Consider the following 12,676-nt stretch of genomic DNA (forward strand, 5'->3'; position numbering starts at 1 on the left):
TCTCAGGTAGGGATATGCACTTTGTGTATATTTTAGTGCTTATGTGATGTAAGTCAACCAATCAAAGCAGTCAAAGATAAGGAAATCCACCAAAGTCCGTATGCAAGGCACTCCAGTTGATGTGGTCCTGATTGAGCTCTCGCGATCGCCGGTAGTAGTGTAAAAATAGGTAATCTGTGCAATAATTACATGAAAGCGGAATATACAAGCGTACGAGAGTAGTCAGAAACATTTGTCAGCGGGATGCTGCCAAGATGTGCCTTTGGGAGGATGTAAATGGGTGTTAGTATTGTAATAACAGTATTCAGCTGTAATATACACTCTAATTATCCATTTTCGCACAATTGTCCAAAACTGGAACAGTAGACGTGTCAAGTGGTTATACTACAGATAACGCGTTTATTGAGATGAATACAATCATAGGATGTAACAGGTTTCTATTACAGCTATGGACGCTCTCAGGAGCTATTTCTGAGCGGCAGCACCCAGAGTAGCAAGAACTCAAGGAGGAGGAGAGTAGAGTATATAAAACTAATAGGAGATTACATAAATCATTTCAAATTGTTAGAAACAATCTGCTATAAATTAGTTTTTGGATTTTCAACATTCTGTGCTGGCGCTGCCAGCTTCTTAATAGCAAACCAGCATCAACGGCATGTCGTCGTGTGAGTATAAAATGCTATGAGATAGCTTTATTAACGCGCTATAGTCCGTTTCCTTCAACTCGTCAAGCCATTCCAACAGGTTTGTAGATAGTAGACTCCAGCTTCTCATACTAACACACCCCAGATCCTCCCAGAGGTATCAGCCCCAGAACGCAAAGTACCATTCAACCAGAAGGTAGCCTGGACAGCCGTCACCTTATTGATTTTCTTGGTCTGCTCTCAAGTACCTCTCTATGGTATCGTTTCTAGTGATAGCTCAGATCCGCTCTACTGGATGAGAGTTATTTTGGCATCCAATCGTGGTACTCTCATGGAACTCGGTATTTCTCCTATCGTTACTTCTGGTATGATTATGCAGCTTCTCGCTGGTGCAAACCTCATCGACGTCGATTTCTCCTTAAAAGAAGACAGAGCTCTTTTCGGTGCTGCTCAGAAGTGTAAGATTGCTTTATATTAGATTACGCGTCTAACGTCCTATAGTGTTCGCCTTGATCATCTCACTCGGTCAAGCTACCGTATACGTTCTCACCGGCTTATACGGTCAGCCATCAGACTTAGGAGCTGGTGTCTGTCTTCTCTTGGTCGTACAACTTGTCGCTGCTGCCCTCATTGTCATCCTCCTTGATGAACTGCTTCAAAAAGGCTATGGTTTAGGCAGTGGTATCTCACTCTTTATTGCCACGAACATCTGTGAATCTATCGTCTGGAAGGCATTTTCACCAACAACGATAAACACTGGCCGTGGTCCTGAATTTGAAGGTGCTTTACTCGCTCTCGTTCACTTGCTTTTCACCTGGAATGACAAGACCAGAGCACTCAAGGAAGCTTTCTACAGAGACAGATTACCAAATGTATCAAACTTACTTGCTACTCTTGCTATCTTCGCAGCTGTTATCTACTTGCAAGGTTTCAGAATTGAAATTCCTGTAAAATCAAACAGATTCAGAGGCCAACGTGGTACATACCCAGTTAAATTGTTCTACACATCAAACATGCCAATCATGTTGGAATCAGCATTGAGCTCAAACGTTTTCATCATTTCACAAATGCTTTACAACAGATTCCCAGATAACTTATTCGTCAAGCTCATTGGTGTTTGGGAGCCATTAGAGGAATCTCCACAATTGTTTGCAACATCCGGTATCGCTTACTACATGTCTCCACCTCACACTCTTCATGCAGCTTTAGTCGACCCAATCCACACAATCATTTACGTCACCTTCATGCTTTCAGTCTGTGCAATCTTCTCAAAGACTTGGATTGAAGTATCTGGATCAGGTCCAAGAGAGGTAGCAAAGCAATTGAAAGACCAACAAATGGTTATGGCTGGTCACAGAGAAGGCAGCATGTACAAGGAATTGAAGAGGGTTATACCAACTGCCGCCGCATTCGGTGGTGCAACTATCGGTGCATTATCCGTTATCGCTGACTTGATTGGTGCTTTCGGTTCTGGTACTGGTATCCTACTCGCTACCACTATCATTTACTCATACTTTGAAATCTCATCAAGGGAGAATCTCAGCCCTGAGATGGCTTCTATGGGTGATCTGATGGGATAGATGGGGTTGTTGATGAACGAAAAAAGTATTTTCTTAATTACAAAAAAGGGATATAATAACACATTAGCGTAAAATAGCATACATTTCAATTTCTAACTAATACTATCTTTACCTTTACCTTTGCGTTTCCATTCTTCCTTCTCCCTTTTCTGGCTCTCTTTGAACTCCTTGAGTTCTCTAGCTTGCTTCCTTTTGAGATCCTCTTCGCTGCCATCTCGGTTGCTGTTGTCTAAAGAAGAGGAGGAAGAGGAAGGAGAAGAGCTCTCTCTCTGCTTCTGTTTCTGCTTATTTTTATGATGTTTGACGCCAGCGCCTACGGCAACGGCCGGTAAAGAGAGTACACCACCGATGGCGGCTGTTGTAAGTCCGAGAGTGGTGCCCACGGTAGCGCTAGTCAAACTGAGCGCACTACCGATCAAACCAGCTTCTTGAGGTGTTCGCAGACGAGATACAAAGTTGTCTTTCACGGAATTTCCTAGAGCACTCCTAAAACCCACGTCCCCTGTGCTGCTCTGACTGTTGTTCGGCTGCGAAGTGGATGGACCAGCGTATTGCTCGTATTCCGGTGGCGGTGTCTGACTTCTTTCGGGGATGCTCTCGACCTCCTTCTTCTCCATAGTGGGTGTAGTAAAGCAATGAAAGCTGTGTAGATTGATAAGCGGCAAAATGTCTCATTTTATTGGCTATCTAAATACGAAGCTGAGGGAGAGAGTGGCGAGCGACGCATTAAATAGTCTAGAAACTTATCGTTACTATACGCTCTCTTATAATTTAGAATAAAAAAAATAAAAATTGCCCTCTGATATAAGCATTCGTGATCGATCCTTGATTTCCTACGATCATCGGTGAATTCTTGAGTAGGACAGAAAAGTAAGTTTTTATAGCTTCTACTATCAAAACTAAACATCGCTCATCTAGAAATGCCAGGTTCACTCAACCCACCAATCAGTTCAGAAGGTCCATCAGCTATTGCCCAACCGATTAGTCAACAACGCGACAAGTTCGAAAAGATGCCATCAATCGTCGATTCAGGTATCGGTACACCAGTTTCATCTGAGCAGTCACTTTCTCCTCAGAATTCAAACAAAGCTGGTCAATCCATCTTAAAATCAGCTTTAAACGCAGTAGAATACAACGTTTCAGCCAACAGCAACAGTATCTTCCTCTACGATTCAGCTAGATACGACGGTTTCGGTCAGGACCTCTCGGACGATAGAGTGCAATTAATGCAGGATAGACCAGGCTCAGGTGCAGCAGTGTCCGGTTACTCAAGAGCCAGCCAGGTTGCCACCATCTCAGTCTTGATCAACAGTCAATCTTTGAAAAACTTCATTCCAACTCTCAAGACATACAAAGAAAAGTCAAAGTTGGTCTTGCAAGTGAACACTTATGAAAGAGACTCTGAGCTTAACCTCAAGAGTGGCTTCACTTCAATCCTTGATGCTGCTAATCAACTTGAGAACTACACAATTTTGTTATCAGCTACAGCTCAAGACATTGTCAACAACTCTCAACTCGCTTACGAGATTCCTGGAAATGTCATTCATGCTTTCGATGGTATTTATGCAGCCAGAGAGAAATCAGCGCTTGATCAAGTCAAACCACCAAGCACTGCTGTTACTTTCCACAGCGCATCACCAGTCACAAAGGCATTGGTTGTTCCAGCTTCTGACATTTCAAACGCCTTACTCAGTAGTTTAGACAGCTCATACGGTTTGGTCGTCATTCACAAGCTTCGTCCACTCAGTATGAAAGCTCTTAGCGACAGTATCCCATCGTCAATTGAGAATCTTTTGGTTTACAATGAAGAGAAAGCTCAAGGCGTTTTACTTAACGATGTCGTCTCTGCTGTTTTCAATGCTCAACGTAAGATCAAGGTTAATGCATTCAGTGATATCACTCCGTTTTTGAGTTCACAAGAAGCTACATCAAAGTCTTGCGTATTTGTTGAACAGCCTGATCAAGTTAGTGCTGATTTGGTTGGCTCATTATTCTCTCAAAACAAGCAACTCTCAACTAAAATTCAAACAGCTTATGATCATTTCATTGGCCAAACTGGATTAGCTTTGTCACACATTAAAATTGGCAAAGAAGTACAGGAGTCTGCTTTAACTTTACCAACGGAGTCTTCAGTTGACTTCCTCAACGTTAATATTTCTTCATTGAAGGCAACAAACGTTTTCGAATATGTTAAGAAAGGTGGTATCGTCTTGCTCGATGGTCCACTTCAATCACCTGAGGAAGTGCCAGCTAAATTGCCGTATGCTGACAAGAAGACAATCATTGAGAAGGGTATCAGAGTTTGGGCTGTTGATTCAGCCGCAATTTCAGAAGAGCACCAATCAGTTGCAACTTTGATAGCATTCTTATTGTTATTCACATCCTCTGTACCAAGATTACCAGAATCTATCAAGAGTCTCGTTAGAGCCTTCCTTCCAGACGTTACTAATCTTGATTCAATCATCGAAAACACCGAGGAATCACTTTATGAAGCCATTGTCGATGAATCATCATGGTTAGCTCTTCAACCAGGCAAAGAAATCAAGCCAGACAACAGATTAGTCGGTATCAGCTTCAACGGACTTTCTCAGACTGCCGTCGGCACGAAAGAGGAACAACTTAATGACAAGGTTAAAGCAATCAAGGGTAGCTGGGTTGAACCAGCCTGGCAATTACTCTTCAATGAGTCTTTCACTACTGGTGAAGACGTTTATGAGAGACCGTTGGCAACTCTCAAGCCGTCCCTTCCAGAAGACACCTACTTAGTTACAGTCAAAGAAACACGCAGATTAACTCCAGATGACTACGACAGAAATGTCTTCCACATCTCATTTGACACCAATGGCACCGATTTGAAGTACGAAATTGGTGAAGCTTTAGGTGTATACGGACACAACGACATCAATGAAGTCAAGGACTTCCTTAGTTGGTATGGCTTACCAGAGAATGGTGTTATCAACGTCCAACATGACAATGGAAAGGTTGAAACAAGATCCGTCTTACAAGTTTTCCAACAAGATATAGACATTTTCGGTAAACCACCAAAATCATTCCTTGCTTCACTTGAAGAGTACGCTACTAGCAGAGAGGAGCAACGCGCATTGAGGTTCATTAGCTCAGCAGAAGGATCATCTACATTCAAGAAGTTGTCTGAAATTGATACACTTACATATGCAGATGTTCTCAGAAAGTTCCCAACTGCTAAGCCACCAGTAGAAGAACTCATCCACCTCATCGGTGAAATTCATCCAAGGCATTACTCTATTGCTTCAGCGAACGCCGTCGTTGGTAACCAAGTAGACCTTCTCATCGTTACTGTTGAATGGGCAACACCATCAGGTGAGTACAGTTCTAATGCATATTTGCGTGCTAATTTAAATGCTTAGGATCACCACGTTACGGTCAATGTACTCGTTATCTCGCAGGTTTGGAAGTTGGAACAAAGGTTGCAGTATCTATCAAACCATCAGTTATGAAACTTCCAGAAAGAGATGATGCACCAATTATTATGGCTGGTTTGGGTACTGGTGCTGCACCATTCAGAGCCTTCATTCAATACCGTGCATGGCAACGCGAGCAAGGTATTGATGTTGGTCCACTCGTTTACTACTTTGGTAGCAGATACAGATCAGCTGAGTATCTTTACGGAGAAGAACTCGAAGCCTACCTTTCCGCTGGTGTACTTACCCACATGGGTCTTGCATTCTCACGTGATGGTAAAGGAAAGGTGTACATCCAACACAAGATGATGGAAGATAAGAAGATTCTTCACAAGATGCTTTCAAGGAAATCGGAAGGTGGTGATGAAGGTTCATTCTTCCTTTGTGGTCCAACATGGCCAGTTCCAGATGTCTATGAAGCCCTTTGTGGAAGTTACATTGAGGCTGGTGGAAAGACACGCGAGGATGCAGAGAACTCCATTGAAGATATGAAGGAAGATGAGAGATACGTTCTCGAAGTCTACTAGGTTTTATTATTTGGTTTTAGAGAATATACATGCTTTTTATGTTAACAATTTACCCAATCCGATTGAGAGTAATGATGCGAGAACGATTCCAACGCCATCACTTAGACTTACCAATCCAATAGCGTATTCGCGAGTGTGTGCAGCTGCATTTTTATATTCCGTGCTGGTATGGTGGAAGACATTGACGTAGCTTAAACCTCCCATGAGTCCTTCGACTAGGATAATTGTACATACTACATAGTATCCGATCTGCTTAACTACTGATTCAATAAGCAGAAGTAGAAAAATACAACCTTGTATCACGCTTGGTAGGGCTAATTGTTTTCGAGAAAGGTGACCAACGTTGAATAAATGAGAAGAGCGACTGAGGAACACGCCAATTTGGTATAAAAGTTGATAAACGGGGTAGGTATCACGATTTGTTCTGTTATCGTAGCTGAGTGCTGGTGCAACACCCTGGTTGATGGAATATTCAAAGAGATAAACGGTAAACAAAGGCAACATATAAGGGCGTAGGAGATCCTTTCCTACCTCCTTCTTCTCTTCTATTGATAAACGATTGAAGGTGCCATCCTCGGTATCGTCATTCGATGGTGCTTGGGGAAGCATAAAGAAGTAAGTAATTAGCTGTAAAGTTGGGAAAGTTGCGCTAAGTAGCAAACCCTCGACTACACCCATCTTACGTAGTATGAGCCAAGCACTGCTACCGATAACTCCAGCGAGACCAGTACCTGAGGCGTAATAAGCTAGTGCCCGATATTGAGCAGCTAATTGTAGGAATGTCATATCACCTACACCTGAACTTGCTGTACTTGTCAGAGCGATACCGATCAATTTAAGTGGTACAGTAGACGATAATGCTACTATGAGCATACCAATTGATGTAGTTATTGAAATAAATAAAACACGCTTTCCAAATTTTGCTTTCGTGCTATTCAAATATGGCACTAAAATCTTGACGATCAAGCTCGGTAGAATGTTTGCGAGAGCGGTCAAACCCGGAGTTGTATTCATATCTAACGCAGCTGACAATATTATGACATAGACTAAATTGTTTATCAAACCAAATATGGCGAATGTCCCGATTATCAAAATGGATGACATAATTGTAGTAGCGAGAGAAGGGGAATGCATCAATATAAAGTTTAAAAAAGACAATAGAGAGTTTCAGGGTTTGAGATATTGGATATGCTGAGTGTGCCTAATATTGACTGCGATTAACGGCTATCTAAACGGGCAAATTGTGGGCGTTTTTGGAGTGTTACAACTGTCTAAAGGGAAATATTAGAAAATAAAATACGCATAAAATGACTGGAACTTACACCAGATGCTACCCATTCGTAATAACGATGGCCATCCATTTCCAAAGATGGAGAATACTCCACCTTAACACCAATGACGGCATTTCCACCTCTACTTCTAGCGACATCCTTGAGTCTCTCTAAAGCAGTCTCTCTGTACTTTTGTGATTTGTTACATAAAGCTTCTCTCTTTGTCTTTGCGTCACAATCCGTTGGAACCTCCTTCTGAATTTCCTCGACGACAGATGTGAATGCTGCACCCAAAATCTCTCTTACATGCCAATGTGTGAAGACCTCTTCGATTGTTAGCAAGTCGACATCAGTTGGTGAAGGTGGACCGGAAGTAACTGGAGGTGTAGAGACGTCTGATACAGACATAGCGAGTGAGGGTCTATTTTGCATTGAAGGACGTCTAAATAATGCATTCTCATGCCATGAAGGCTTTCTCTCCATTCTGGCGCCTGGAGTGATAGGCGTTGGTGATTGTCCAGCAGGTGAGTTTGAACTGTTAGTTGTGCTGTTTCCACCACTAGATTGCGTCCTTTTTAAATTGTCTGCCATTTTGGTTGAAAATCAATAAGAGACATTCACTCGCTGGAGTTGGAAAGGATATTTGAATAAACACGTCACTATCGATATTAAAAATGCTTAAAAATAATTTATTAGGCGTTATATTAGAAAATACTACAATTAGTGATTTAAATTGTTAGTTTATTTGTGCAATTTCTGGACCGTCAGCTGACAATATCAGTGGATATCCTCAATGATAAATTGAATTTAAACAATAAGTATTTCACGGCTGATGTAGATATTAGAGTGGCAAATGTGGAAGAATATATGGATATTGACTACACCGATTTAGACGCACTTTTGGTAGTTTTTAGATCGTTCGATAATCTATCAGTTGATTTCCTGAAGAAAGTAAAAGAAATACAAATCGACTCCAAGTTAGCGCTCTGTTTGGATAACAATAGCAACGATGACGAGCTGGACAACCATTTTATCAACTATGATGTCGAGTATATCACCAGCAATGAAAGATTACTCGACGCATTATCATCAGTTGGTTGGCAATCCCTTCAATTGAAGAGCGATGATAGAAATAAAGGAGACGCAGAAGATACCATACAGGATACTAATGAAGACAGCACTAATGACAGCTATGAATCGTTTGATCAACTCCTCTCGAAACTTAACTATTATAAGTCACAGTTAAGTCAAATAGACAACATCGAACAAAGACATGAATATGCATCAATTTTGGCACAAGATATGGCCTCTTTTATTGGCGACGACGACGGTGCAGATATTGACGACCTTAATTTATAATCTAAAATAATTTAATCTCTCCCTCATTAGCATTCCCTTCTGTCCATAATGCTTTAACTTGCAGCTTAAAATTTGACATCATTACACCCAAATGCTTGATTATCTGTGCCTGTTCTGCAGATAATGTCTGTCCTTCTTTACAAACTGTATGTGCTGATAACAATGTTGGTACACCCTTCAACAAACTTGTACTCAATCCAAGTTTACGAAGTGAAGGTTCAAGCGTATGTGGTAAAGTATCGCCACTTGGTCTATGTATGATTGGACCTTCTTCTAATTCTATCGTTTGGGTTGCGACGTTACCAGTTCTTGCGAAATCAGGTTTACTGAAACTATCAAACCACTCTTTAACCTCATTTTCATCCCAATTCGTGAAGAATAAACCTGCGCTACCTGAGAGGTGCTCAGATAACTTATAAAGTTCAGGTTTGTGTGATGTTTCCGGTGTTGTACCCAATGCAATAGCCATTACTTTCAGTCTACCAAAGAATAGTCTACCTGTACCCTTCCAAGCGGCGCGAACGTCTTTCAAACTTGAGTTACGCATATCACCAGCTTCAATAATCCAACAATATTTGTTTTCATCTGCAGCCTGTCTAATCTGTGCGCATATCGTCAGCAAAGTGTGCAAAAAAACGCGAAGAAAAGCCTACCAAATCGACTAAAGCTTCCTTATGCTCTCTTGTCTTCTTCTCAGTCTCTGTTAAACTAACGAGTTTATTCCTGCGTGATTTTGGCATTTTTTAAATTTTGTATCAGTTCAAGAGAGAAGGCCGTCTCTAGGGGGTAGATCCTAATCAATCAGGGCTAGATAAAAGAAAAAATGCAATCAGAGCAAGTTTTTGACAGTATAAAGGCTAGATTATTGAATGATGATAACTTGGCTGATCAATATAGAGCTTTGTTCACTTTGAAAGCAATTGGACAGAAAGGTGACAGAAGAGCTATAGAAGCTATATATGAAGCTATACAGAAATCATCAAGTGCTTTATTGAAGCATGAATTAGCTTATGTTTTAGGACAGATCAATGATAGCTACGCTTTACCACACTTGAACACAATCTTAGCTGATGAAAGTCAGGATGTTATGGTTAGACATGAAGCGGCTGAAAGTTTAGGTGCTATTTCAAACCTTGATTCATTGGATATACTCAAAAAGTACTCCGCTGATCAATCATTAGATGTCAGTATCAGAGAAACTTGCGATATTTCAATAAAGAAGATTGAATTCGATCATCGTCCTGGTAAAGACACAGATAATGACAATGAAGAGAACCAGATACCAGTTATCGATCCAGCACCTGCAACTAAATCATCAGACTCGAACGCAAAAGATGTTAAAAATTTACGCGACATCTATCTCAATGATGGTCTCCCATTGTTCGAAAGATACAGAGCTATGTTCGGTTTGAGAAATATCGTCTTAAATAGTACATCGAGTCAAGACATCCACACAGAAGCTTTAAACGCAATTGCTGATGGATTTACAGACAAATCAGCCTTATTCAGACACGAAGTTGCTTATGTTTTCGGTCAAATTGATTCTCCAGCTGCTATACCATGTCTTCTTAAAGTTTTATACGATGAGAACGAGCATGAAATGGTTAGACACGAAGCCGCAGAAACATTAGGTGGTTTAGGCGCAGACAGCAAGACAGCCAAGGATGCTCTCATTGATTTCGCAAACAACCAATCTGCACCAAAAGTTATCAGAGATAGCTGTATAGTAGCGCTCGATATGTTAGCCTACGAACAAAGTGGGCAATTCCAATACGCAGACGGAATTGAAAAGGCATAAAAAATAAGTTATTGTATATTATTCACTTTTTTTAACAAATCAAATTGATAGATTTTCTAAACCAAAACCACTCCTGACAACATTTAAATCGGATTCTACTTTCTGTAATGTGGATGTGAGGTGGCTAAGACCTGTTTGTTGATTACGAAGGATATCTTGTAGTTCATTCATTCCATCTTGGTCGACGACTGTCCATGATCCAGTCACTGATGCTGCACCTTCCTCTTTCCTACTTTTGAGTGCACCTACGAGTGCCCAGAGTTCATTCACCCGACCGGCTATTCTGGCCTTTTGTACAGTGTTGTTGATATTCTCGTACTCCACAGCGAGCTTCTCCTCATCCGCTCTGACTGAACTAGCGCGGACAGTCGGCAATAAAACATGTAAATGTTTGACAATACGCAAAATACGGGCTGAAATCTGCGCATGCATTTGAGCAGCACGTTGCAAACGTGGGTGATGTGATAAAGAAGTGTTCAACATCATTTTACGCAATTTCTCTTGGAGCTCACTGAGACGCACGAGATGTGCGGTAGCCTGTCTGCCTTGAGCATGTACTCTCTTCTGTACGTCATCAAAACCAAACGCCGGAGCTGGTACGAGGCGACTCTGGTCTGGATTCTCTTGACATGCCCGAGTCCAAGCTGCTTCACTCACTGATGCTGGTCTACCGTATTGGTTGACTTGCTCAGGTGGTACGAGATTGTAGAAGAAAAATTGGAATTTGCAAGCAGGGTGGGTGACATCCCAACTGTTTTTTATGTCTTCAATTACTGCACCGATATCCTTGTTCGTCTCGGGTGGTTTACCTACACTCTGAGAAAGTGTACTTTGTTGTGGCTGCTGTGGTTGTTGTTGTTGCTGTGGCTGTCCAAAAAGACTTTGTTGCTGTGGTTGTTGTTGAGATTGGCCAAACAAGCCACCAGAAGGAGCAGTACTACTGCCGAACAATCCACCTTGTTGCTGTTGCTGTGGTTGCTGCTGTGTGCTTCCAAACAGAGAGTTTGCTGGCTTTTGTCCAAATAGGCCACCCGTCTGGGCTGGTTGTTGCGTATTCGTATTTGTGCTACCAAACAAGCCACCAGTATTAGTACTTGGTGCTGGCTGGCCAAATAAGCCGCCAGACTGTGTGTTGCTGTTGTTATTGCTAGTACCACCGAACAAACCACCGCCCGTAGTCGATTGAGTGGTTGAGCCGAATAAACCACCCTGTGGTTGGGTATTCTGCTGCTGGGTATTCCCAAATAATCCACCGCTTGGCTGCTGCTGCTGTTGCTGCTGTTGTGGTTGCGCTGTGGACGTGCTGCCAAAAAGTCCACCTGAAGCTTGCTGAGGTTGTGCGCTAGGTGCCTGTCCAAACAAACCACCAGCTGGCTTTGGTGGAGCTGCTGCTGGTGTCGTCGTGCTCCCAAATAAACCACCAGATGGCTGCTGTTGGTTACTCTGACCGAACAGACCGCCAGGTTGACTTCCACCGGCGCTGGTATTCGTGTTCGTGTTAGCACCACCCCCAAATGAGAATCCTGACCCTGTTTAGTTGTCTCACGCCATTTTGTTGAGAACTCACCTCCAAATGACATGATGGTCTTTTATAAGGAGAAAGCCAGGTAAATTATTATTATTTTGTATTAATAGCGCTGTATTTATAATGGTGTATTTGACCCGTCATCCAGATCGCGTTAGTTGCTTTCGTGATCTTACGAATATGTCGACTGAAGCAAGAACACGGGGTTATACTGGTGACTGATATTAATATACTTTATCTTTTGTAGCTTAGTATCGTACCCTTCTCTAGCTCTATATCAATGAAATTACCTCCATAGATTTCAAAGCTTTGACTACCCATTGGAAGACCTGGAATGACCGAATGACGATGTGTGCCCTATGGTTTGCCGCATGTGTCCGTAATCATTATAAGTCTTTATACTTTTTTGTAAGTCACGAGAGTTGACGTCCTTCATGTAATGAAAGCATATGAAGACGAACAGACGTGACGTACACGCCAATGTTATATTGTAATAGTTGTTGAATGCCATTTGCTCTCACCAGATGACTTT

The 12,676-nt window shown here is 41.9% G+C and overlaps 9 protein-coding genes across 9 annotated transcripts; 4 read left to right on the forward strand and 5 right to left on the reverse strand.

The window, feature by feature from the left end:
* Positions 1 to 655: 655 nt before the first annotated feature.
* On the forward strand, positions 656 to 2,319 carry WALSEDRAFT_31680 (SecY protein; the record flags this gene model as incomplete). Its single annotated transcript, XM_006957015.1, has 4 exons — positions 656 to 665; positions 710 to 744; positions 790 to 1,102; positions 1,146 to 2,319. 4 exons carry the CDS (start codon positions 656 to 658, stop codon positions 2,222 to 2,224), a joined length of 1,437 nt encoding a protein of 478 aa, XP_006957077.1. The 3' UTR covers positions 2,225 to 2,319.
* WALSEDRAFT_43972 (batten's disease protein Cln3) lies at positions 711 to 8,061 on the reverse strand. The gene is made up of 3 exons (XM_006957016.1): positions 7,514 to 8,061; positions 787 to 7,462; positions 711 to 739 (listed from the first exon to the last, which is right to left on the reverse strand). Exon 2 carries the CDS (start codon positions 7,323 to 7,325, stop codon positions 6,228 to 6,230), a length of 1,098 nt encoding a protein of 365 aa, XP_006957078.1. The 5' UTR covers positions 7,326 to 7,462; positions 7,514 to 8,061; the 3' UTR covers positions 711 to 739; positions 787 to 6,227.
* WALSEDRAFT_31681 (hypothetical protein) lies at positions 2,246 to 7,265 on the forward strand. The gene is made up of 3 exons (XM_006957017.1): positions 2,246 to 3,094; positions 3,143 to 5,563; positions 5,611 to 7,265. Exons 2-3 carry the CDS (start codon positions 3,145 to 3,147, stop codon positions 6,189 to 6,191), a joined length of 3,000 nt encoding a protein of 999 aa, XP_006957079.1. The 5' UTR covers positions 2,246 to 3,094; positions 3,143 to 3,144; the 3' UTR covers positions 6,192 to 7,265.
* WALSEDRAFT_63065 (hypothetical protein) lies at positions 2,317 to 2,841 on the reverse strand (the record flags this gene model as incomplete). The annotated part of the gene is made up of 1 exon (XM_006957018.1): positions 2,317 to 2,841. One exon carries the CDS (start codon positions 2,839 to 2,841, stop codon positions 2,317 to 2,319), a length of 525 nt encoding a protein of 174 aa, XP_006957080.1.
* Positions 7,304 to 8,062, reverse strand: WALSEDRAFT_31682 (hypothetical protein). The gene is made up of 2 exons (XM_006957019.1): positions 7,514 to 8,062; positions 7,304 to 7,462 (listed from the first exon to the last, which is right to left on the reverse strand). Exons 1-2 carry the CDS (start codon positions 8,051 to 8,053, stop codon positions 7,409 to 7,411), a joined length of 594 nt encoding a protein of 197 aa, XP_006957081.1. The 5' UTR covers positions 8,054 to 8,062; the 3' UTR covers positions 7,304 to 7,408.
* A 53-nt stretch (positions 8,063 to 8,115) lies between these two features.
* On the forward strand, positions 8,116 to 9,583 carry WALSEDRAFT_59747 (hypothetical protein). Its single transcript, XM_006957020.1, has 3 exons — positions 8,116 to 8,197; positions 8,244 to 9,422; positions 9,475 to 9,583. The coding sequence occupies exons 1-2, from the start codon at positions 8,137 to 8,139 to the stop codon at positions 8,819 to 8,821; spliced, it is 639 nt and encodes a 212-aa protein (XP_006957082.1). The 5' UTR covers positions 8,116 to 8,136; the 3' UTR covers positions 8,822 to 9,422; positions 9,475 to 9,583.
* On the reverse strand, positions 8,865 to 9,561 carry WALSEDRAFT_11209 (mRNA turnover protein 4-like protein; the record flags this gene model as incomplete). The annotated part of the gene is made up of 2 exons (XM_006956778.1): positions 8,865 to 9,422; positions 9,475 to 9,561. Coding segments are annotated over 2 exons (645 nt in total), but the record flags the coding sequence as incomplete, so codon positions are not given.
* Positions 9,584 to 9,627: 44 nt separating the features above from the next.
* Positions 9,628 to 12,125, forward strand: WALSEDRAFT_53819 (deoxyhypusine hydroxylase). Its single transcript, XM_006957021.1, has 2 exons — positions 9,628 to 10,251; positions 10,279 to 12,125. Exons 1-2 carry the CDS (start codon positions 9,645 to 9,647, stop codon positions 10,617 to 10,619), a joined length of 948 nt encoding a protein of 315 aa, XP_006957083.1. The 5' UTR covers positions 9,628 to 9,644; the 3' UTR covers positions 10,620 to 12,125.
* On the reverse strand, positions 9,628 to 12,199 carry WALSEDRAFT_67920 (hypothetical protein; the record flags this gene model as incomplete). The annotated part of the gene is made up of 2 exons (XM_006957022.1): positions 9,628 to 12,142; positions 12,187 to 12,199. The coding sequence occupies 2 exons, from the start codon at positions 12,197 to 12,199 to the stop codon at positions 10,659 to 10,661; spliced, it is 1,497 nt and encodes a 498-aa protein (XP_006957084.1). The 3' UTR covers positions 9,628 to 10,658.
* Positions 12,200 to 12,676: the final 477 nt, after the last annotated feature.

This window comes from Wallemia mellicola (genome assembly GCF_000263375.1).
Source record: "Wallemia mellicola CBS 633.66 unplaced genomic scaffold WALSEscaffold_4, whole genome shotgun sequence".
Classification (NCBI taxonomy): domain Eukaryota; kingdom Fungi; phylum Basidiomycota; class Wallemiomycetes; order Wallemiales; family Wallemiaceae; genus Wallemia; species Wallemia mellicola.

What these genes read in the sequence shown, in the direction of transcription:
- WALSEDRAFT_59747 (XM_006957020.1), top strand. Translation starts at nt 8,137, where the DNA reads ATGCTTAAAAATAATTTATTAGGCGTTATATTAGAAAATACTACAATT. An exon ending in TACAATTAGTGATTTAAATT is followed by an intron (nt 8,198 to 8,243) that starts GTTAGTTTATTT and finishes TGACAATATCAG; the next exon opens with TGGATATCCTCAATGATAAA.
- WALSEDRAFT_31681 (XM_006957017.1), top strand. Translation starts at nt 3,145, where the DNA reads ATGCCAGGTTCACTCAACCCACCAATCAGTTCAGAAGGTCCATCAGCT. An exon ending in TGAATGGGCAACACCATCAG is followed by an intron (nt 5,564 to 5,610) that starts GTGAGTACAGTT and finishes TTAAATGCTTAG; the next exon opens with GATCACCACGTTACGGTCAA.
- WALSEDRAFT_43972 (XM_006957016.1), bottom strand. Translation starts at nt 7,325, where the DNA reads ATGCATTCCCCTTCTCTCGCTACTACAATTATGTCATCCATTTTGATA.
- WALSEDRAFT_31682 (XM_006957019.1), bottom strand. Translation starts at nt 8,053, where the DNA reads ATGGCAGACAATTTAAAAAGGACGCAATCTAGTGGTGGAAACAGCACA. An exon ending in ACGAATGGGTAGCATCTGGT is followed by an intron (nt 7,463 to 7,513) that starts GTAAGTTCCAGT and finishes ATTTCCCTTTAG; the next exon opens with ACAGTTGTAACACTCCAAAA.
- WALSEDRAFT_53819 (XM_006957021.1), top strand. Translation starts at nt 9,645, where the DNA reads ATGCAATCAGAGCAAGTTTTTGACAGTATAAAGGCTAGATTATTGAAT. An exon ending in GAGAAATATCGTCTTAAATA is followed by an intron (nt 10,252 to 10,278) that starts GTACATCGAGTC and finishes ACATCCACACAG; the next exon opens with AAGCTTTAAACGCAATTGCT.